Source organism: Rissa tridactyla, chromosome 2, assembly GCF_028500815.1.
Source record: "Rissa tridactyla isolate bRisTri1 chromosome 2, bRisTri1.patW.cur.20221130, whole genome shotgun sequence".
Classification (NCBI taxonomy): domain Eukaryota; kingdom Metazoa; phylum Chordata; class Aves; order Charadriiformes; family Laridae; genus Rissa; species Rissa tridactyla.
The window spans coordinates 156402282-156426531 of NC_071467.1; the positions used below are offsets into that span (position 1 = coordinate 156402282).

The 24250-nt window shown below is 39.6% G+C and overlaps 1 protein-coding gene across 4 annotated transcripts in view; it reads left to right on the forward strand.

Moving 5' to 3' along the window:
• DIP2C (disco interacting protein 2 homolog C) overlaps window positions 1-24250 on the forward strand; it is a 325425-nt gene that overhangs the window by 193781 nt on the left and 107394 nt on the right. For all 4 annotated transcript variants that reach the window (XM_054193647.1, XM_054193648.1, XM_054193649.1 and 1 more), the window contains 5 exons: window positions 9861-9986; window positions 10792-11001; window positions 17213-17344; window positions 18678-18797; window positions 19695-19892. In XM_054193647.1, coding sequence (XP_054049622.1) covers window positions 9861-9986; window positions 10792-11001; window positions 17213-17344; window positions 18678-18797; window positions 19695-19892 — 786 coding nt within the window. The remainder of the gene's footprint in view (window positions 1-9860; window positions 9987-10791; window positions 11002-17212; window positions 17345-18677; window positions 18798-19694; window positions 19893-24250) is intronic.

Consider the following 24250-nt stretch of genomic DNA (forward strand, 5'->3'; position numbering starts at 1 on the left):
TGGTTCAATAGGGAAAAGACTGAACAGCTTATACTGAGCATGAAGTCATTAAACTTCAAAACAAATAATCCCAGGCTAGGTTTGAGGAGCATTTGAAATAAGGGAGCTAGCAATGGAGGAACATTGCCTGTAGACCCAAATCCTAGAGGAGGAGTTGGCACCAGACCCTAGGTGCTCTGTTCTAAGCAGCTTCAGTACGTGCCTTACCATGAATTTGTTCTCATTTACCGTGAGGTAAGTGTGTGTAGGAACCGTAGCAAAGGTTGCTGACATTTTGCATGTTTACAGCTTACCTCATAGTGGCTTTAAAATATATGGGTAACTTATATTTTGCATTTTTGAAAGGACATTCAAGATTTCATCCTGCAATCTTTCCAGAACTGACAAAAAAGCATTACGCTATGGGAATATGTAAGAGTTGTAGTGCATGGTAGAGGAAAGGGTGGAATGGGAAGATTGAGGAAACATTTTTAATGAATCCTTATCATCTAACATGACTCCAGAGAACAAGGAGATAGAAAAATATGATGAATGTGCTGTGTTTCAAGACGGGACTGCATATATATTAGAATGGCTCGTCATAAACCAAAGAATTTATTAACCCTTCGGGTGAGTGAGGGATACTTGGAAACGTTAATCTGAATTAATTAACCTGGATGTAGACACACTTATTCAGACATTAATTAATCTCCTATTTGATGTAGCTTACTTACAAATTTAATTTCAAGCTACAACTCAATCAGGACAAAAAAGAGGTTGAAGAAAGACTTTTGCAGATATGTAATTTATATGACCACATCCTTACTTTTGACCTAGCAGAAAAAATTTTAAGGATAATTGCAGAACTCTTGGGGAAAATTACTCAAGGATCTCCAGAGAGAAACAAATAGAAAGTTGATTTACTTCAGATCGCATAATAAGGGGGCCTGAGATGAAGTCACTATGTGAAGCTGACTTCCAGATTGCATTACAAATGAGATAATAAATAAATGCAGGGATGGAAATTATTAGTAGGAGGCCTGCATGTTGGTTTTTTATTTCACGTATGAGTAGAGTTAATATAGTTTTAAATCTTAGAGTTTAGAGAAAAACATTTTAAAATCAACTTTATTATAATAGATGAAGAATCCAAAGTAAAGCAAAAACTGTGGCTTTCAGCAAAACTAGCAGTGGAGTCACAAAGAGTTCAGTCTTCTGTGTTGGTGTCCTCTGTTTCCATCACATAACCTCTGTGTTTCGCAGCCTGCCCGTGCAGCTTTCCCAGCTCCTTGTTCAGCGTTTACCTTCCTTCCACCCAGAGTTATGGATTATCGCCCCTGCCATCCAAAGTGGGAGATGACAGTCATGCTTTTCTTCTTCAGACTTAAGCTTTCCGAGCACACGAGATACAACGCTTCCAGCTTCTTCACATGTGCACCAGGAGGTGGAGAGCGGCTTCCCGGGAGGTGCTGAGGGATGGCACGGCACAGCCCAGCCCTCCGCGGAGCGCAGGGACCACAGTCTCCTGCACCAGGGGAGTTTGTTGGCTGCAGCATCCTAGAAGAGCCTTTCTGGTGGCACATTCACGAGAGTGCAGACTTTTTCTAAAATGCTGGCTTTTCATTGTCAAAAATTGTGCAAAATTTGGCCCCGAGTTCATGAAAAGTCAGCAGAAATTTCCCCTGCCTATCCATGTATTCCCAGTAAGACCAGAGGCACAGTGTATATATAGTTTAAACATCCCAAAGACTGAAACTTACACACTTAAACTGTTTTTTGAAATGTAAACAACAATTTATTTCTGTTAGTAACCTCCACAGCCCTCATATAAATGAATGTTGTCTTGGAGCAGATGTTCTTGCATTCGGTCAAGTATTCCCTGTGTTTGTTGTGAATGCCATATTTCTGAATTAATGACACACCTGCTTGCAGCTGGAGAGAAATTAGGTGTCACACTGTTCGGGCTATGTGCTTTGCTATCTTAATACCCAGAGAGATTGTGAAAGTATTCTGAAACTGCTTCATTATAGCATCACCCACAGCAAAGATCCGCTATTGTATGGACTCACTCACTTTCTCATTCCCAGGGGCGAGATGATTTTCCAAGGACTGATCTGTGTTGGATGAACACAGCAATTTTTATGAAATCACTTGCCCTGTGTCTGCCTGAAAATAAGTCAGTGCTGTCAGCCCAGGACAATGAAAAGACAAAGCCGAACTGTAATCTGCTCTGATGATACCACATCTACCATGTCTCACCCTATTTAGTACGTCCTGATTGCATTTCCAATAGGTGTAGCTACCAAATTATCTCTACTCAGAGTATTTACAGGCCACGTATTAGGAAATGAATTCTCAGTATATCCTTCGTTTCCATGGTAGCTATAACAAAGGTCTGATTAAACTCATAAGAGACTTTCATGCTTTCGACTACTAGTTTCCTGTAAGGCAGCAATTGCCAACCTTTCCTCTGTATAATTACTTAGCATACTATTGCTATACTTAGCATTGCCTTATCTAGAATTTTCAGCCAAAATTCACCTTGGATAGTGCTGTTTTCCCATAATATCAGTTGCCTCCCTGTGATAACTCGGAACCTGTTAGGATTCTCCCATTGCACTACATGTTGATGCCCTTGCTCCTTTTGCCTCCTGCAAGCCGCCTCTCCGCATTTCCTTCCAGTTGTGTTCCTTGATGCCACCCCAGATGCTGGCTTCCCTGAGACTGAGACTTATTTGTGGTTTTAGTTATTTGTTAAATGCCTGACTTCAGGGCTGATCCCCTACTGCAATATAAATAAGATATAAATATGTATTATATGTACATAATAAATAACCTCTTATTAAAAATCATTTGGCATTCTCAACTCATTAGTGCAGAGCATCAACCTTCTTGATCTTAATAATTTGCCATTCTGCAAGCGAGTCACTTGTGCTTGTGGAGTCTCCCATAAAAAGCAAAGATGCTAAACCTTCTCAGGGTCGTGGGGCCTGTCCTGCTCCCAGTTGTATCATCATGTTACCAGGAATTTGCTACTAAAGCAAAGGAAGATAGATTGTTTCCAAAGGCTAAATAAAAATAAAATTAAAAAAAAAAAGACAAAAAGAGTTCAGGGGAGAGGAATTGCATGAGGCAAAAGGAACAAACCGATGAAATGGATGAATTCAGGTCACATCTAGACACGTCTCCCAGCAGTTTTATTCTTCCAGTGGTAGGTCCCCTGAAGGGAGGGATGGAAGTACCATTACTTCAGATCTGGAAAACCAGACTGCAGAAGGTGGTAGGGACTCTGTTAGATAATTCTACATCGGTACAGCAAAAATTTGGCAACAGCTTGTTTTTCCGTATTTGTGTTTCTTGAACAGCTGGTGATTGGGTATCAAGGCTTTATAATTCCTGGGAAACTGACAACTTGAGCAAAACCAACAACAGTAGTATATTTTTTTCTGAAACAGGTAAAAACAGACTTGTGCTGTCTTGTTTCTAGCAATGCACGACGCCTATCTACAGCAATCTAATTTCTTGTCTTAAAAAGAAACAGGGCTGTGTGATAAATTAGATGCAAGAGGACTACTTGACACACAACTGCAAGACCTGATTTAGGTACAAAAGAAGATGCTGTTTTTCTTTTGTGTGCTGAGGGATTTTATGCAAGGGGTGTGAGGAGTGGTTTATACTGTGGAAATTTTAAATGTAGCTGATGCTTACCATGGGAGGAACGCCCTGTTTTGTGATCCATGCAGAACTAACACCCAGATCCCTGATCCGTGAGGAGATATCACTTTGCTTACAGTATGTTGAGTGTTTGACATGCCTGTGGAGCAAATGCAGCTAATACTGAATGGAGGAAGCTGCTGAGGCATGTTAAACTCATACAGGAAAAAAACTTTTAACAGCCCCTCCACATTGAGGAAGAACGCAACTGTGATTTGTTGAATAAGCTTTTGTTTTTTAAAAAAGAGCTGAACAAAAAGGAGCAAACTCATTCTGCTGCTAAAAGCTGCAAAAGTCTGGGGGAGGACTAGGAATATGCAGCATATTTCAAATGTCTCAGCTACAGTTCTGAGCTTTCAAGGACACTGTATCTGGTGCAAGTAAGGAACGGGGCATCCCTGTTCATGGGGTGTAAGGGGAAGGGCGAGTCAGGATTATGCTCCGTGCCAGACGAGGATGCACACTTTGGAAGAGTGCTCTTCTAACAGCTGTAGAGAAACATGAGATACTGCAGCATGGCTCCATGTGTGGACCAGGAAATGGCTGACCTTGTTCCTCGCACAGCAATTGCTTTCTTCCTTCAGGAAAGGAAGGCTGGTTTGCTTGTGGAGCTCATCTGAGCCTAGAAGGATCTTCCATACTGCCTTCCCCAAAGTAAATAGCTAGGAGGGGACAGCTTGTCACAGAGGAAACTCACCACTTGTTATAAATACACATATATTTGTGCAAGGAGTAGAGAAAGTATGTTCTACAGAAAGCACTTCAGTAAAAGTTCAGAAGAGACTTTTCCTGTGCCACAGCCAATACAAACCAGACTAAAACTCTCGGCCAGGATCTCTTTCTGTGTGCCGACCCAACTACTGGATAAAAAAAGAATTGTCATGTTCCTCCCCAAATAAATTGTGTTCCAGGTCATCAAAAATATAAGGAATAAATGATTAAAGAACACTGTGAAGAAGGGGTAAACAGTAATGAGCAATCTGTAATTAATGGTGTTTGCTTCTATATTTCTGGGCATTATTATTTAACCTTCAAACGCGTGCATCCAGTCACACTGCCCACCTTTCAGCAGTTAATATGGTTATCTCCCAAACATCTTGTTTCACCCAGTTCACCCTGTTGAGAATAGGTTGCTCCATCCCATGTCACCATGCATTGAAAAGGAGGAATCTCTGAGCACAGGCTCATCCTTGTGGCTCGGCTGTGTGCCAACCACCGACTCTCCAGTCTCCCGCCGGTTTGTTATGCCAGCGGGTTCCCACCGGAGCAGCGTGCCAGCAGAGGTAGGATGTCACTTTGTTCCACAGAAACAGAGATGGGCTTGCTGCCTTTTCCATGGACAATCAAATGCACTGACGTGTTGAACATGCAGCCATTAGATCACACTGAGGGATAAAACTGGGAAAGACCATGGAGAACATGGTGTCCATATCAGGAAGTGTAGTGATGTATGGTACTGGGTTGGGTTCTTTTTCCTAAGCCTTTTCAGTTAAAGGAGCACAACATTGTGCCAATTTATGAGATAAACCAGATGAAAAGAGTGTTTGCACTAAGCAGAGCACCTCCTGGGAAGGCTGGACGTTCCATCCTGCTGATGGAATGAGGAATTTACCTCTATTTGCAATAGGTGAGAGTTTCTGATTTTGGATCGCAGTGACCAAAGCCATGGATCATCGCTCTGGGAGTCTGAGCTCATGGACCTTCATTCTCTATGCCAATTGTAATTTCTCTGCCTTTTGTTTTGAGGCCTCATCTCTTGTTTAATAGATCGTTAGCTCTTTGAAGGGAAACTTTCTACCACGTGCTTGTTTCTACAGTTCCACTTCCTTTATATTTCAGTTACTGACTTTGCTTCCAGATGTATGCTTGCCCTCTCTATCCTGTCACAGAAAGTAAAAAGAGAGAGTAAACAAATAGAAACGCTTGAATACAACAGTGAAGAGACTGGGGACCGAGCTGCTTTGTCTGAAGTTTGCCAAGTATTATCAGGCAGCCTCTAAGAAATCCGTGTGAGGTTGAATACTGAACACCAGGTTGATTGCCACTGCACAAGTTAAGCAGTTACCTTTCCCAAGTGTGTTTCTTTACTCTTTCCCATTTATTGATTCCTTGAGCAGAAGTTCACAAATTGGATTCAATATACAGTTGGCCAACCTAAACCAGTGGAGGACAATAGCAGATAAGGATCTGTGCATTGGTTCCTACTACTGTATATAGAGGTGGTGATATTTTCCTTTATGCTCTAGATTTTCTGTTGAGACTTTCTTGTGGAAAAGCCAGGTGGGAAGAGTATAAAGATTTTGTTACCTATGGGAGTGCTTTGAAGGGTCAGGACCTGGAATCATTTTATCAGCTGTAACAGTGTAGTTAGAATGTCACAGACTTGTACATGAAAGAACAGTTTGCCTAAAAGTATTTTCTTTCCACTTAGACCCAGGACTTTTTCGGAAGGCTTGAGTACAACTACATCAAAGTATGATCTGTGTTTGAACCTCTATCAGAAGTTTATAGTAGGTGAGAAATTGTATTTGGAGAATACAAATTGCTTAGTGCCGATGGGATTCGGGAGGATAAGCAGTTTCCTGTCCCAAGGGAACTTGGATATGTCTTCTTACCTTCATTATACTTTGTCCCAGTGTGTATCACAAATTTGGTTCCTTCCTTTAGTGAACAAGAAGCTTCCAATTACTACTGTATAAATTCCTATTACAAGCCTTCTTGTATTTTTTCAGTATCTGCTAGGGACAGACTGTGGGCAAGCAGAGGGGGAGAATGGGTCAGACGATACAATATGATGGACACCATAGCCCATCTTTCACCAAGATAAGGGCAAAGAGCTACCACACTCTTGCTCAGATTACTCAGAAGCAAATCAGCAAGGTCACCCTTTGTTGGTGGATGTATATTTCAGTTTAAGTTGAAATCCATGCTTCATAAAACTATGAAAAGAGATTATTAGTTGTATTTTGATTGATTTTCCTTGTGGTACGTCAGCAAAGTTGGCTAGTAGATCAGAAAAGCAAAGCTAAAATGTAGAGAAAAGCAAAGCATGTGCATGGAGCGTACATACCTGAAGCTGGTATTTGGTGGAAACAAACCTCCTTACTGTTCCTGTCTTGCTGTAGTTACAGGATAGATGTCGTAACCTGTGAGTTGTTCTCAAGTGTAATTCTTAAGTATCGGTCTGGCTTTCCCTCACCTCTCTGATTTCACAACACTTAGGACTTAGTCTCTTGGCATGAATGTCTTGAATGCTTTTCATTATCTTAACAAGTCCAACTCTGTACAAGACCGTGAAAATAGGTTGAAGAGCATCTTCAGAACCCATCAGTAGGCTTTCATTCAAACAGAAGACCATACAAACTATATAGGTTGTTACTCATTCTTTACCTAATCCTTAGCCTTTCTTTATACGCGTAGAGACACTTCATTTAGCCAAGAGTTTTATTCCTGAGAGAGAATATTGTGAAAAGATTTTTCATCCAAGCTTGACTGTTTCTGCTGCCTTTTTTTCCTCTCCCCCTAAAAGCCTGTAAGCTCTTGCTGATAGTCCCTGGACCATCTCTGTACTGTCTGTCCTCAGCCTTTTTTAGACACGTGTCCTAGTTTTTTTGGTAGCCTCCATACTCTGAGTAATGCCTTCAGAATAGATATCCTTGCAGGCTGGGAGCAGGTGTGCGTGTTCCTTCACCCCAGTCAGCTTCCCTCTTGTTTATTCAGAGATTCTTATCTTTTCCATTGTTTTTGCTTTCCTGTGGGGTTTTGATTTTATTTTTTTTTAAGTAATCTATAGTTTGGTTTATTGCACAGTAACCCATTACAAATAAACATATCAGACGTGTGCTTTATTAAGAAAACAATTCAATTCCTGGACTCCCGTGGACTCATTTGGAAATCAAAACCCTGCAGAGTGTTTTTTAATTAAGCAGATCAGTTTAACTTCTTACATCAAAAAAGCATCAAAAAAGAAATCAAAGTATTTGCAAGTTATGATTCAGTGTCCAGCTGTCACTAAGCATTTTAATAATGATTTTCTGTCAGCTGTCCTCCTTTGAAAAACTTTTGAAGAATTTGAGTTACACTTCATCCCCCTCCTAATATGGTAAATAACAATCCTAAATGCAGTATACAAATAATTCTTCCTGTCTTGATCAGCAAAAAAGTGCTGTAGTGTTTTGGGTTTTTTTTAAAGGGAAAGCTCAGTTTCTACTGTTTGATAACTAATTGCTATCCTTTGAAGGAAAACAAAGATTTTTCTCTGTTTGTTGGATAAGAAACACAAACTAATAGTGAGCATGTTCAGTCCTGTATAGGTTATTGGCATCGGTGTGGAGTGAGCAGGGAGGAATTTATCTTGGGGACATGCTGTTAGGTAAAGACTTATATTGTTTATTTTCTTAGCCTGATACTTTTCACATAAACTTTTCATCAGGTTTTAATTATAAGAAAAAGACCTTCGACCTTCCACTTTAAAATAAGGAGTTGACAGGAGAGAAATCGTTTTCTGGTGCGATGTTAGCATTGTAATCTTCCTCTGGTTCGGTTTGTCAGCCGCACAGCTCTTTTATCTTTTGAGTATGCTTTTCCACCTCTGCTGTTTGCTTTTCTTGCTTTGCTTTTGCTGACGTGCTCATCCTCTTCATGATTTAAAACAAAAGTAAGAAACAACTCACAGAAGCAGCTGATAACGTTCTTTTTCCTCAGACTTTTCCTTGCAGCCTTTCCACTGAGCGGTGCTTAAACGCTGGCAGAAGGTAGGGAACACTATTACTAAAAATGAGACATTGCGGCTTATCAAGGAGAGTGTATCACCGAGTGCTTCTAGTCATCCTTCCCAGTTGTTACTTAAAACAAGTTAGTTACACTGATGTGATCCAACCAACAGCTCTTTATTTGAAGATAGATACATATATATATATATGTATATTTTTCTCTTTCATGTTGCTTCCTTTGGGGAATATTGCCTGTCCAGAGCTGCCACCACATCAACAAAGGAGTAGGCAACAGGCTGTGTGCTGCCAAACCAGCCTACAAGGGTGGTCTTCAAACAGACTTAGCAGCAGCAGAAGTGGGACCGCTCTGGATTAAACCTGCTTCGCTGTGCCCCTGCTTCAGAAATGGGAACAGCTAAACAGTGCACACAACTTGCTGCCTTCTCTACACCTGACTAACGGCAGCTGGTTAAGAGACAATGTCTAATGTGCTTCCAGTTGTGTGCCAGATGGTCAGTGTGTGGCAACTTCTTTAACTATAAGTGACTTTTGTTGGCTGCCATGTGTTTTGCGTGCAGTGTCCTCATGCGTGTCTTGTCCCAAACCCATAGAAATACGCAGACAAACAGTAGAAGGTAGGAAACTAAAGGCAGACTTATTTCAATCTGTAGTTACAGTAGTAATTAGAAGATTTGCACAAAACAAAGTAATCAAAACATGTCGCTAGTGTCTTTTAGACATAATAAATGGCTTTTTCCAGACTTGGGGAGGCAGTGAAAGGTAGAGAAGCTCTTCCTTGGGCATGCCCCCATGGAGAAGGGATCTGTTGGATGCTTTGGAGTGGGCTGGTGTGAGCTGTGTGTAACATATGCCTCTGGAGCACAAGGCCTCGTGATTTTTCATGTCATTCCACCTCAGGCCAACCCTACGTAATGCTTACTTTTCAGTGAATAAAGCCAAGTGAAGGAGGCAAGAAGAGGTTTTGGGAACAGGAGACCAGCTGCCATTTCTGTTGTGACATTTCACATACCTCTCACCTTTCAAGCATATGTTCCGGGTCACTTAATCTGTGTGGCTTTTGTGCAATTTGGAAACCTCATTCATTTAAAAAACAGGCTATGTTAAGACACCACGCTTTCACTGAAAACAGTAATGGTTGCTGAAGTAACAGCTCTTTGTTAAACAAAAGTTTGCTCTGGGGAAGCGGAGTTCCTGCTTTTCAAATACTGCAGCACTGTTCTGGGAATATCGTACAGCTCCATGGGCTTGTCTGTTGGTATGGCACTTTTCACTATAGCTGCCTTTTCTACAGCGAGGAGAACCCAGACAGTCCCTCTGAGATCCCGTGCGCTCCTGGCCAGCATACACACGGATCTGCGCGCCGGTGCGCTGAATGCACAAGCAAACAGCTCGCTTCTGTCTGAATGCTAGCTTGAAATCTCTCTTTCCTTCCAGATGTCCACACAGAAGCAGTTCAGGCAGCCCTTGCTAAACATAAAGAAAGGAAAATGGCGGTCCCCATGCCCTCAAAACGACGTTCGTTGGTGGTGCAAACATCAATGGATGCCTACACACCTCCAGGTGAGCATCTCTCTGTATTTTATGAGAATTTTAAAAACGGTTCTTTGTGCTGCTATGAACTAGTAATGTGCCTGCATAGATAGTAATCGAAATGTCATTGAAAGCACACTGAGTGTAACGTTGAGGTACGTTTGAAGAGAATAAGGTGAACTGAATGGTTGGAAAGTCAACTGGGGCAGTTTGCATGATTGCTTTGGCCTTGGTGGTACCTCAACTTGCATTAGTCCTTTTGATCTTAGGAACTCAAAGTCCTTTCAAGTTTGTAGTTTATTCCCTAACACTATGATGGAACATTGTCTTTACAATTAACTGTGCCATTCCTTTTCAAATTTACCTACTAGACTGTGAAATTACCCCACATCTCATGCATTCTCCTACTCGCTGAATCCAGCTGGGACTCTATTCCTCACTGAGTGGTGGGCTTTCTAGAATTGGAAAAATTTTTCACAAACTTTGTGGAGTGAACTTGGGAACGTATCTTGGGTGTTCTGTACTGTTAATACATGGTTGAAGATTTTCAGAAGATTCTTAAGCCACATTATAAAGGAAGACTCCTTTATTATCCTTATTTTTGAACAATAATACACAAGCCATGGCATTAGAGCAGGAAAGCTCTCTCGCTGCACAGAGAGAAATTGACTTTGTTTCAGGACTTTCAGTATTAGAGACTGTTCTTACTGTGTTTGCCTGCTTTCATGAATTTTTTTTAATGACGGTTATCTTTAGATTTGTAATATGAACATGCATATTGCTATTAAGAAACTCCCAAAGCACTGCAAGTTAACAGGCTGTTTTTAATTACTAGATACTTCTTCTGGTTCAGAAGATGAAGGCTCCGTACAGGGAGACTCCCAGGGAACTCCCACCTCAAGTCAGGGGAGTATAAACATGGAACATTGGATCAGTCAAGCGATCCACGGCTCTACCACATCAACCACTTCCTCCTCCTCAACACAAAGTGGAGGTAGTGGTGCTGCACACAGACTAGCTGATGTTATGGCTCAAACGCATATAGGTTAGTATACAGACATTTTGAGTAGTCCAGTTTAACATGAATTTTGTCTCTCACATTCAGCTGATGCTGCTGTATGAAGTCTTATGAAAGTCTTTCCTATGCTTTTTCCTCTTTCGTTTTTTCTATTTGTAGGTATTACATGGAGAGATAGTCCTATGTTCTTACTTTGTGAGAAAAAAATAATAGCAATTTAGATTTGGGGGTAAAATTATGTTGTGGGAAACAGGGTCTAACTGTTAGCTCCCAAATAGCTTAAAATGTGTAGTTGCGTGACTTCCATTACTTAGCACTGAAAAAGATCTCTGTAGGATCCATCGGTGAGGAAAATCAGTGCATGCAGCATTAGGGATTGCTTGCATATGAGTATTCCCTACTGCTGCACCATTTTAATTACATAGTTTGAGTGATTTTTGATAATTCTGTTAACAGTAGGTCCTCTTAAACATACTTGGGCTGGGATATTTAGCTATTATAATCCTTGGGAAAGACTACTATATATCTTTGGAGAAGGGAGCTGTTATTATTAGTAGTAGCTTGTTTATATCCTTTGGAAATATCCTAGGAAGTCAAAGCTTTCTTTCCATTAGGGCTAAGCTTCACAGACATTAATTATTTCTGAATATTGTGCCATTGACATTAGTCTTCATTAAAATGAGGCAGCTATTCGATTAGGCACATGGAAAGGAAAGCTTGTTTTTGCTTCATTCTCCAGTAATGGCTGTTTATCATATGAGGCATCTGCTTTGGGTGCATTCTTGCTGTGGCTGTGTATTTCGTGTTGCCTCACTGGAAATCTGTTGGAATCTTGAAACAGATAAAGGAACCTTGCTACTGTTCTACTACACATACGAAATGCAGTTTTGTGTGACGCTTCCTCAGCTGATCCTTCCTTTTCCAGTACACGTAATGAGCTACATGAAAGTGTCTTAAATGTTCCTGATTTTATGTGTTGGAACAGTAGTCTGTATCCCTTTTTTTCTGCTCCGAGTATAGCTTGATGTAACACCTGTATTTTCAGATCAGTAATTCTCTCATCATGGTCTGGAATTGCTGAATTGCAGTTGGGGAAGAATTTCTATTGTATTCTTAAATTCATGCTAAATGAATAGCTTAGAACCTTGTTTTAGAAACACATACACTTCTGAGCACATTAATCATTGCATTTGATTATTTTCTGTGACTTCATCTTGAAATGCTAGAGGAAATTATAGCATAGAGAATTAAATTTATCCAAACTCTAAAAGGTTGCATTACTCACACACCAAGTCTTAATGTGTCTTTAAATATAGCTTCTTCATAATGTGACATTTCAGTAATTTTAAATCTGGCACAGTAAGTCTTCTTTTATAATCACTAAGTTTTCGGTAAATAATACAGCCTTTATAGAGCTAAATTAAGAGTGCAGTATTCTGCAGAAGAGGAAAAATACTACTTCTTTTCCTTGTTTTATTTTGCCTTGTTGTTGTTGACTGCAAAGATCTCTCCTTCGAAGGGAGGAAGCAGTTAAGCTTACCTCAGTGTATACATATTTTTATCTGTTCTGACAGTAAGATACCTTAAATCACATCTCTAGTTGGACAGTAGTTGTGACGTAGTAATGTAAAGGTTATTTGGATGCAAAATATGAGTGATACTGCTAACAGATTGAGACTGTGATCTTAAGGTTACCATCAGTCCGTGTTGCTAAGATCACTGGAAATGTAAGAGAAGCTGCACAGATGATAACTATAAGATGTATTTCTTCATGGGTGAGCTATTTTCTGTAAGAATTTGAAATTAAATGGCTCTTTTGTTTCTTTTCAATCCGAGGAGGTGGATTTTGCATTTAAATGTGTTCAAAGAGGTAAAAGATTTGAAGTATTCCCACAGATAGCCTTGCTCTTTCAGAGGCAGCATGCCAGTGATCGTAGATGAATAATCCTCTTTGGTAGGAGAGAAGGCAAGAGAGACGAGTAATCCTGTTCTCTGTAGCTCCTGATCTGCTGGAGACAATTTGTTCTTGGTCACAAAGAACATATATTCCCATGGCTTGATGCTTCTTTTGTCCAGGGAATTGTTCTCCAGAGACAGATCAGCCTACAAGAGAGAAATCATCTGTAAATACGTAAGGACGTACTGCTGTACTCTGAAGATGCCAATTTTGATAAATACAAATTTAAGGGGCAACAAGAAAGACCTTTAATAATAACCAAAAAAAGCCCTTCATTCTGATATCCATTAGCATTTGACCTCCAGAGTGCATCACAGAATCAAAGAGAGATTTTTCCAGTTTAAGTACTGTAATGCAGTCCTGAGAAGGATTTCGATAAAAAGATTTGGCTATAATATAATCAGAGTTCAGCTTTGTGGATATTTAGATAATTTGCATAAGCTATTATATGTTTTTAATGTTATGCCATTCATTTAATTTGGCTGCTGCTGCTCTATTATGGCCAAAGTTATAGTTCAGGATAGATATCCTTTAAATATTTATTCTCAGCTTTAAGACGCTCAGGTGTCTGTACTAAGCTACAGGGAGAATCTCTAGTTCAGCATAGGTATCACAGTTGTGTTGGATAATTCTTGAACTCTTAGAGGTCAAACCAGTGAAATCTGTAAAAATATCTAATGTTCTGACCCATCTTTGACTCAGTACTGTATATATCTTTAAGGTCCTTAAGCTTTCATTTGTCTGTATTACATTTTTTTCATCTATACATACATAAAAATCAAGGAGAGAGAGCACATCCCAAAGCTCAGGAAGTCCATGTAATGAAAATCACGCAGCGCTTACCTATGAGTGTAAATTTTTACACAGAGTTAAACATCTCTGCAAAATTTTAGTCCTATAGAAGCATTCAATGTGTCTTTTATATGCTTCAAATGTGTTTCTGTTTGAAAATCAAAGGCCTCTATCCAAATTAAAGGCTACATAGGTTTCTAATAAAGTAAATATAAAAACATGTTCCATACGGCATGACTGATAGTTCTCTGACAACCGTAAAAATCTTACGTGTTCTGAGGGGGAATATTAACTTATCATACAGAAGACTAGTGACTCCCTGTCACCTGGACATCAATATGGGAGAAACCCAGGTGCTGGAAAAAGCCACAGCTCTGGCTGTGGATTTCCCTCCCTGACAACCAGAAGAGCCAGCTTGTTTGGGAGAAAGACACATTTTCTTCAAGTATAGTGTTGCACGGATGCTTTTGGAGTTCCCAGAGGCTTCTCAAATACATGGTGCTTATGTGTGCTTCTAAACTGCCACTGGAAAGTATTCCTCCACCTCTTTGCTTGTCCTCAAATATGGGGTGCTGTCAGTGCACACAATCTATCCCTGCGTGAATGTGCTCTGCGTTGTTGGTTTTTTCTCATTTTCATGAAATGGGGTAAATTATATCACTCCAGCGTTAGAAATGAAGAGAGCCTTAACTGGAAACAGCTGTTCTGTCTGTGATCTTCTAATGCAAGAATATTGAAAGAGATGGGACAAGGAGGTGACGCAAATATGTATGTTTGATGGAGGAAATGCTTTGAAGTCAAGCAGCTGTCACCGTTTCTGCTTTTTAGTCAACAGATGTGTCAGGATCATTATTCTTAACTAAACCTCAAACAGTGCTTTAAGGTACCTGACATAAGACCAAGCAGCTTTGTACAGGTTGTGTCCATAGTCTAAGCCCCGATTGACTGTTCTATACAAAAAAGGGTACATTTCACATAACATAACAATTACCTGTTTCTTTAGAAGTCATTCAGACCAAATTTTTGTCTGTATGGCTTTCATTTCTCCAAGACTGACTCTGAGAAGGGAACTGACTGAGGATTTGTAAATCTAATGGATGAAACCTACAGCTGTAGATATTGCCATGATAAGACATCTGTTAAGCAGATACTATAAATGAACACAGCAAGACAAACCTTAGTGTTCCTCTTCTGATGGATAAGAGTTCTTCTTAGTGGAAATGTAAGTAGCAGATGGGCAGCCAGGGTGCTAAAACCCCGCTCTTTGGCCAGCCAGTGGTGGCCACCTTGGGAAGAGAGGATTTTTTAGGTAATTTCAAGTGTCAGTGCTGCTTGTTTTGAAGGAAATCATTTTATAAAAGAGCAGGAAGCTTCTTTCTTGTGTTATTTCACCCTACTGGGCACCATGTGTTACAGAGTATTTGGTTTCAAGTGTATAGATCTGAAGGGAGAGCATCCCTGCTCTGTGGTGCTTTGGGTCACGTATCTTCTCTTCCACGCGTTCATCTCAGTGATAAAACCTGAAAGGAGATACTTTAACTCCAATTCAATTGCCTTGTAAAGTCTGAAAGATGGAAATGCTTCACTGGAAAGATGTAAACAATTATAGCTAACTTGAAAAATACTCTCTCGTGTTACTAATAGCTGACTAAGTACAATTATTTTCTTAGTCATGATCTCCTTTCCTATTTGCATAGCAAAACTGCATTATAAGTAAAAGATAAAAAGATAAATATCAGCGTTTTTTAATTGACTTAGTTATTGGGTAATTCAGTCATGATCTATAAAAAGCTCTTGCCACTTAGCAAGAAAGGGCAAAAATTGTGCTGAGTCTAAAATAGTTGATAATGACAAGATATCTAAAGTGAAGACATTATTCAAACAATTGCCACCATAAGCTTGGTTGTCCAAGCTATTATATTTCTGTTGGTCACTTACTTACAGCACAATATAAGGTGTTTTTTTCAGTCAAATCATAACAATGGATGTGATCAGAATCAAAAGGCTCATGTTTTTGAGTTGAGTGATAAAAGCCATCTTGTGTTTTCCTCAACCAGATACTGTGGTTGAGTGATATAGTTGAGTCCTTATGACATTGTGAATGTAAACGTTAGATAGCAACTACAGACATTAATATCATGTCTTAATTTTTCATGCTTATCCATCAAATGCTATCTTCATATGAGAAGTATGAAAAATAGGCATCTAATATAGCATCCTGTTACTATATGTGTAGCCTTAAAAATTAGCTCTCTGTGTTGATGGTGCATGAATTTGGGATTGAATGCACAAGAATTACAGTGATCCAAAGTTCAAGACTCATGAAAATGCTTTATAATTACATTTGAGGTGAAATTTACTGTGGAAGTTGGTGTTGTAGTAGAGTTATGGCACCATAATGCTTATAAGACAGATTTATTAAAAAGCACATCTTGAAAATTTGGAACAAGATGAAGTTTTTCCAGAATTTTTGCATTTTTAAAGACTCTAAGACTCTTCCCCTATTGCAAAATGGAGTGCATTCCTCTTCAGCAGCGGCAGCAGCATGAAGACCTGCCTTCTTTTGTATCTCAGAGGCTGGTGGGGATCATTTATGTCAATTGAGAGAGAAGTTGTGGTTTATTCATGGTATTTATCTCCATCTACTCTAATGCTGATAAAAACTGAGAAAAAAATTATGAGACAACCCACAAAAATAGTACAAATAGCTAGGTAATACAGACTCTGGCTTGAAAACATGGAAAAACAAACTGTGGTAGCACACTGAGTTATCAGGCTATGAAAGAGAAAGATTAGCTCTGTGGAATTGTTTAGCAGTGCTCGCATGAGTCAGACCGAGTTGTGTTTGCCTTCTGGAAGGCAAGTCTTTGTTATGCAAAAGAATTGAAATAGCTCTGTCTAAAAATAGTAGACAAGCAAGTGTCCACGCAGAATGCAAAGTTCATGTTTCTTTACGTTTTCTTTCTTTCCCCTGGATTCCAATGCTGCTATGATTGATTTTTTTCCTAATACACGAACAAATTCCTTTCTTAACTAAAATGGGCATATTCAAAGTACAGAGGTTATAAAAGGGATATGCATTGGCACTTGCAAGTGATTGACAACATGCCGTATTCTTTTCATTTAGAAAAAACGATGCAATAATCTATCCGAGGTATATTTGTCTGGGTCTTTTCTTTTTGAGGCTGTTTACAAGCTTTAACGTAGTATAAAATTAAATGTCATTGGAGAACCTACAACCTAATTGTATCTATTTTTAGCCTATTGCTTATATGATTGCAGATATACAGTCCCTGTTTTAATCAGTGGAAAAATTATTAAAATCATGCTGTACATTACAGTTGTATACATTCATTTTGTGCATTAACTTTAATATGTGTTTAGATGTTGGGAAAAACAAATCAAATGGTATCGTTTCCTCTCCACTTTGCTTTTCTGCCCTTCAACACCAGAGGTACATGGTTAAACCTTTTAACTTATTTTTCACAGAAAATCATTCTGCCCCTCCAGATGTTACCACTTACACCTCAGAACACTCAATACAAGTAGAAAGACCACAAGGATCAACGGCACGGGTGGCACCAAAGTATGGAAACGCTGAACTTATGGAGACTGGTGATGGTATGTCACAAAGCAAAACTGTTTTCTTTTCGAGTAGCGTAACCTTTTTAGTGGTTACTGTATGTGTCTGGTCTTCGTTTCTTCTGGGCACTTTTCACTTATAAACACATACAAAGTTGCAGCATCCTTACAGTCTTAAAATAAACTGGTATAAATGAAGCCGACATAGAAAAATATTTCTTAATCATCAGAGCTGACTCCCTGTAGAAATTGTTTGGCAAAAGAAGGCAGTGAATCTCTTTAGATCTCCTTTTATCATGCTGCCTGGTTACAGCTAGTCTGTTTTTTAAACGGCAAAGAACGTGACATGCTAGAATGGCTACATTTTGAAAAATGATGTGTTTGAAGTTTTATTTTCTGAGCATATTTTTTTTTGAAAAACAGTTATTTGTAAACCCTTTCTTATTTATTGCTCCTCTTTTCTAAAACTTTTTAAACAATATTTCAGCAGGGTGTGGAATTGTTGACCAAGTGTATCGCATCTAAACTTGGCAGCTTCAGCTCTAAAAACCGCTTGGTAAAAGTTTTGGAGCCAACCTTATGGAAGGGTAGGAAGTTGAAATTTCCTCAATGCAGTGACAGAAAGCTATCAGTTCAGGAACAGATGACACGAATGTTGCAGAGGCCTTGCACTCGACTCGGGAACAGGAAGGGGGGGGGCGATTGATGGGATTATACTATACAAGCGTCCCTTGCCCCACGCTTCTGTTCAGAATTGTGTTTTCCATAGTGCTGTATAGGCAAGCACACTCCCGTTGGAGATTGCTGGCTGGGGGGATTGGCTGTAGGGATCTTCAGTGAATACAGGGTCATGCTCAAGTAATACACAGATGTGAGCCATGTTTAAGACGGATACTGGACAGATATCCACTACAGTGCAAAGAGCAACCCAGAATAAATGACGGGTTTGACCCACACTCCTTGCTGAGCGGTGGTCTAGTCAGACAACGTTGGTATGACCAGTGATCATGGGAGAGCCCATGTCTTCTGACTGACCATTGCCAGTGCCACCTAGAAGATTTCTCTAAGGTTACTGACATTTGCTGTAGGGAAGGTTTTTTCACTGTGCTTCTCTCAGTCTGTGTGCTGTTTCCCCTCTCACTTTGCAAGCTCACTCTGACGTTGTTGTATCGTTTTTATTTAAACTAGGCATCATTGTTCCTTTTTGCTGAAATGATCTTAATGTCTTAATGTTGAATACTTGAATCACGGTATGGCATGAAACTGTAGTTGTGGTGGCCTTGCAGTCCTAGCCTTTTTCTTACCCCACTTAACGTCTGGTGGCGTTCGGCGTAGCGGTCGACTGATGTCTCCATTGATCCCTGTCCTGCAGGAGTACCAGTGAGCAGCAGAGTGTCAGCAAAGATTCAGCAGCTGGTCAATACACTAAAACGGCCCAAACGACCACCATTACGAGAGTTCTTTGTAGATGACTTTGAGGAATTGTTAGAAGGTAAAATGACTGTTTTTCAAAAGGTTTGGGGTTCTCTTATTAAAACTGTAAAATGTTTGTCTCACACGTTGACTTTCTAGAAAGCTAAATAAGCCCTCCCTGTACTGGCAAGTACCAAAAAGCATCGGTATTCAGTGAAATCTGCTTGTAGTGCGCTTGGACGTAAAGCAGTAGAGTCAAAAGTCTCTCTTGTCTGCTGAGCTCCTGGTTCTGCTTGCAAAGAAACCACAGAAGAGAGTGGAGGAAAGCTTTGCTTTGAGAACATTCAGCTGTGGGTTACAGCCATTGCTTTTGAACACCTATATGAGAAAAACTGTCAGTGAGGAAGCATGTTAAATGTTTTACACATCCTTTCTTTAACAGAAGCATTGAAAAAAAGAACTAAATGCAAAATAGAAATATGGAGGGTTTTTTTAAGGAGGCCGGTGCTTTAAGAATTAAGATTTGCCAGGATGTGGTGATTTAAAGTCATTTATAAGAAAGCACTGTAACAGAACATGACTTAAATCAATCTGTTACTGATGACTTGTTAAAGTACATGTTTTCAATAGTTCTGCATTTTTACGAGGAAAAACTATTCTCCATCTCTCTTTAGGAATAAAGAAAGGGTGATCATTTTGAAGATAAATATATGCATGCTGCCTCAGCAGTTTCTTTCCCTGCTTGTGGAGCTAGTGTAAGGATAAGCACGTGCGTTCCTGAGATGTTTCAGTGACTTCATCTCTGTTAAAGTTAAAAGTTAATTGTTCTGTTATATTTCTCTGTTGCTTCTCAATACCTTCTAACACGTTATTATTTTCAGGATATTTTGCAAAGGTAACTTATTCTCTTGGTTACACAGGTGTACACAAGGTATAGAATTTACATGGTAACTGTATATCTTTTCATAATCATAAGTTCAACAGCCAGATCCAAACCAGCCAAAGCCAGAAGGAGCCCAGATGTTGGCTATGCGTGGGGAACAATTAGGTGTGGTTACAAATTGGCCGCCTTCTCTGGAAGCAGCTTTGCAGCGATGGGGGACCATCTCACCGAAAGCTCCTTGCCTAACCACTATGGATACTAATGGAAAGCCACTGTATATTCTCACTTACGGTGAGCACTTTTCATAAGTCCTTGTACTTTTATATATTGTATACTGTGTCTATGTGTACAGTAAATGCATAAATATACAGTGAAAAAAACCTTCCAATGATGCATTTCTGAGTAGGGTAAGACAATTCAGAACCTGTTGGTGTCTGAGTATGGATCGCTGAGATGTTATAGTACGATTTGTTTCACAAAGAGGAAAAGAACTGAGTAGGTCCACCCATGGAATCACAGATTATAAATTAAAACCACCTTTTAAATAGAAATACATCCCAGGGCAGATTTTCCTGAAGTTTAATGTATAAATCCGTTGCCCTTGGATACTACCCAGGCTTTGTTCTGCAAAAGCAGAACCTGGTATACAAAATTCACCAGCTTCTGAAGAAGTTAGAATAGGAATTTTTCCCGTGTTCTACTGACACTGCAGTAAGTGTGATTTGAATTATTCCTCCAGATATGTAGCTGTACAGCTAGCAAATGTACCCCCTTGAAATAGATTTACCAGGATATATTTCGGTGTGATCGTTGGTATGTTGATATAGTTCAATGTGTACAGCCTGACAATCTATTGCAACCAAGAAAGGCCAAAGAAAAATAAACATAAGGATATCTGTGACAAATAACTCCCATATAGCTTCTAATTTTGAGATGTTCAGGGGACGTTTGGGAGACGTTAAAAGGAGTTATTATGAATAACTGTCAAACTTTGATAACAAGTTGGAGCATTTCTGTATGCTATTGATATGGATATGAAAAAATGATTTTGCTTTTTTATTTCTACCTTCCCAGACACCTAGAGTTCTGTGCAGAGAATGTTTTTACATGCTGTGATATAGAGGTCTGTCTGTTTTGTTCAGTGCTGAATGCTCCTTTCTATTCAGGAGTCAGACTGAGTGACGGTCCCTCTCCGAAAAGATGTCTGCTGCATGTTTGGCATTGCAATATAGTTAAAAGCTTGTAAAGCACAACAGAACCTTTGCAACTGAAGGTCATGCATGAAACATTTTCCCCTCAGGTACCTCAGAGTTAAGAAGTTACTTAAATTAAGGGGCAAACATATGATTTGCCATTGATCAATGTTTTTCCTTCCTAAGGACATTTACTTAGAATTAGAGAAGAACTTTACAGTTTGCAATTACATGTTTGCAGAAGAGCAATTCATATCATCTGATGAATGCCCTAAATAAATTGGACAGGAAAGGAAATTTAGATGTTAGTGAGAATCAGACCATTTTTCTGAATATGGGATTCTGTCCAGAGAGTCTGAGCATGTGTCCTACTTTGCCTGAAGGGCTGTAGGCTGAGCTAATCAACCTGAGGAACTCATCGACGTGGCTGATGGAGCCACCTAGCCTGCTCCTCTGTCCTAAGCTAACTCTTTCCACACCGCTCTTCTAATTTGTCCAAATGCTGAGGAAAATGGACCAAGACTCATGTTTTCGTTGCGTCTGTTTGGCAGCACTCTAGGATATGGGTTTTGCTGTTGCCTTTCAATAGCTTCCTGAGGTCAGAAAAAATAAATTTTTTTTTCTTTCCCCCTCCCCTTCTTTTTATAGATAGAAAAAATTACAAACAAAAACATTTCATAGGAGATTTAGTGAATTCTTCTCTGCTAGCTAGATTTCAAGCTGGCATTCTTCTTCATGGGAAATGTCCGTTCACTGTGCCATAGCAGTTATCTTAAACGACAACTGCTTTTGAAATATCATTAACATTACGGCCACCAGACATTTTATTGGTGACTTTATGAATGATTTTGCTGTAGCTGTTCCACCTTTTGTGTCTGTAATATTTTCTAGCAATTGTGGGCATGGCATTTGTTAAAGTTGAACATCAACAGACATTAAGCCTTGAACTTGAGAAGTTGTGGCTGCCCCATCCTGGAGGTGTTCAAGGCCAGGCTGGATGGGGCTTTGAGCAGCCTGGTCTAGTGGGAGGTGTCCCTGCCCATGGCAGGGGCGTTGGAACTAGATGATCTTTAACGTCCCTTCCAACCCAAACCATTCTATGGTTCTATGATTCTGTGAACTCAGCAAAGACTCTCTTATTCATGAATTTCTATCTCTGTGCGTGGTTCCACTGGTCCCAGTCATAATAAACCTTTGAAAGATAAGCTAAACCCACAATACTGCCACATGGTATTAATGTGACACATCATTTCTTTGTGTGCGTGCTATTATCAGATGACTAAAACTTTAAAATATCGACATTGAAGACTTTCAGTAGCCTTTGAGTTTGTACCTCACAGTTATTTTCAGGTTCTTAGACAATTTAAGGAAACACCATTACCAAGATTTTTTATATGTTCACTATTTTGACAGATATTCAAGAGTGTTAATAATTCTTCTAAGTTTCTAGAGGTTCAGTCTTTGACATATTACCAACATGGTCACTATGCATCTCTTCTTGAATATTTTACCTGTTTACTGTTTCTGCTTCAGTGTCTTCTCACACCCTCTTGTGTCTTAATGGACACCCACTCCATTCATCCTCCAACTTTCCAGTTAAGAGAAGGCTTCAACGTGATGTCTTTTGTTCCCTGCTTTTTTGATACACAGCATCTTCTCCAGTTTCTTGTCTCTACATGGATGAATTCCAGGTTTGCCTCCGTATTCCACACTTCTTTCCATCACTCCAGACTGGATTCCAGGAGTGTCTCTGTAGCTGTCAGCTAGGTGATAGCCCGTCTGAGTGCAATTCACTTAACACCAAGCATATTTATCTTCTCCTTTGTAGGTCATTGTAGACAATCGTGCCATCCTGCCTGTCACTCAGGCTGTAACTTGAGTGTCATACATGACTTGGACGTTGCTTTAGTTTTGTACAGCCCTTCTGTGTCCAAACCTCGGAGGTTATTTTGGGAGCAAATCTTGTCAAATGCGGACCTTTTGCTACATCTACATGGCAAAATCTCATCCCATCTGTCACCTTAGTCTTGATTCCTACAGCAGGCTCTCTGGCCCTGAAAAATGCAGTGTTGGCCTGTCGCATCTGTCCAAAATGATTTCCCTTGCATGCTGAAAAGGAGCTCTCTGAGAGTCCACAAAATTCTCCTTCTCCGAAGCCTTCCTCACAACTTTTTTGCTGTCCTGTCCAGAGGTACCTAAGAGTGGTCAGACCAGTGGCCAAGCTATGCTATGCCGTGGCGGACAGCGGTAGATTGGTGTTATAAGACCACCTTGTGTGATTTACTGGAATGAATTTCCCTACCTACCAGTGGCTGATGTGGATCTGATAGAGTTAGTGTGGATTTCAGTGGTGAGTGCTCTAGGTCATGATGTGCTATTGTGCCTTAAGGGGAACTAGTTTAAAGAAGTAATTCTTTCAGCTGTTGCTTGAAGTCATCTCTCTGCCTTCCCATTCCTCTGCAGGAATTCATCTTATTTGTAATGCCTTTTATCTCCTGTGTCCTTTTCGGCATGTGTTTTGAGCTTTTTGTCTTCATAGCATGTCGGGACTGTTTTCTTCCATGTGTCTCAGATTACCGTATATAGAAGAAATGAATAACTGCACTTGTAGACTTGGTCTTTTTTTCAAGCAAGTTTTTGAAGTGGTTTGCCTTAGTTCTTGAAGTTCTTCTCAGTGCCCCAGTTGTAATCTTTATTTAATGTACTCAGAACTCTTAAACTCTTTCTAGTGAATGAAACACTATGAATATTACTTATTTCTCAAATATTTTGTTCCTCTGGGAAATTGGTTAAGTGGAGAACATCTTAGTTAAGTTATTCACAATCCCTTTACAAATCAGATCACTGAATATGCATAAATTGAAATGTCTGAGATAGGGGAAGGAAAGATGTCTTTATTCGGTTTTATGTAAGTCTGAACTCTGACGAGAAACCTAATATGTATTTTGAGGAAAAGGAAGACAGTTTCTGGCTCAGACAAAGTTAATCAGAGTAGTCAGGCATCTGGTTTTGGTACTGTTGGTATTAATAATGAAGCTCTTAATGATTTCTTAGAGGAGAAATGTGCATAAAGGACAATTAAATCCTATATAGTACTTATGCTATCACAGTTACTTTTCTCACTTAAAATGATTATTCTAAGAAGAATCAGAAAGGCTAGGGATAAAGTAAAAAGCTGAAAGTAATTTGGGAATGAGCAAGTTCAGAGTTTTCTTACTGTAACATTATTAAAAACAACAAAATGAGTAGCAGTTAAATACATCTGATTCAAAGAATCTCATTTCCTTTATCTAACACTTTCTGTAATCAGATTTTTAAAAACCATTTTCAGTAGCTCTGATGTATTGGTTCCCATATCAGAGGCCCATTGGAGACAGCAAGCCTAGCAAAAAAGAGCAGAGAAGGTTCTCTGGGTAGAGAAGTATTTTTTTCTTTATCCATTTGGATACTGTGAGG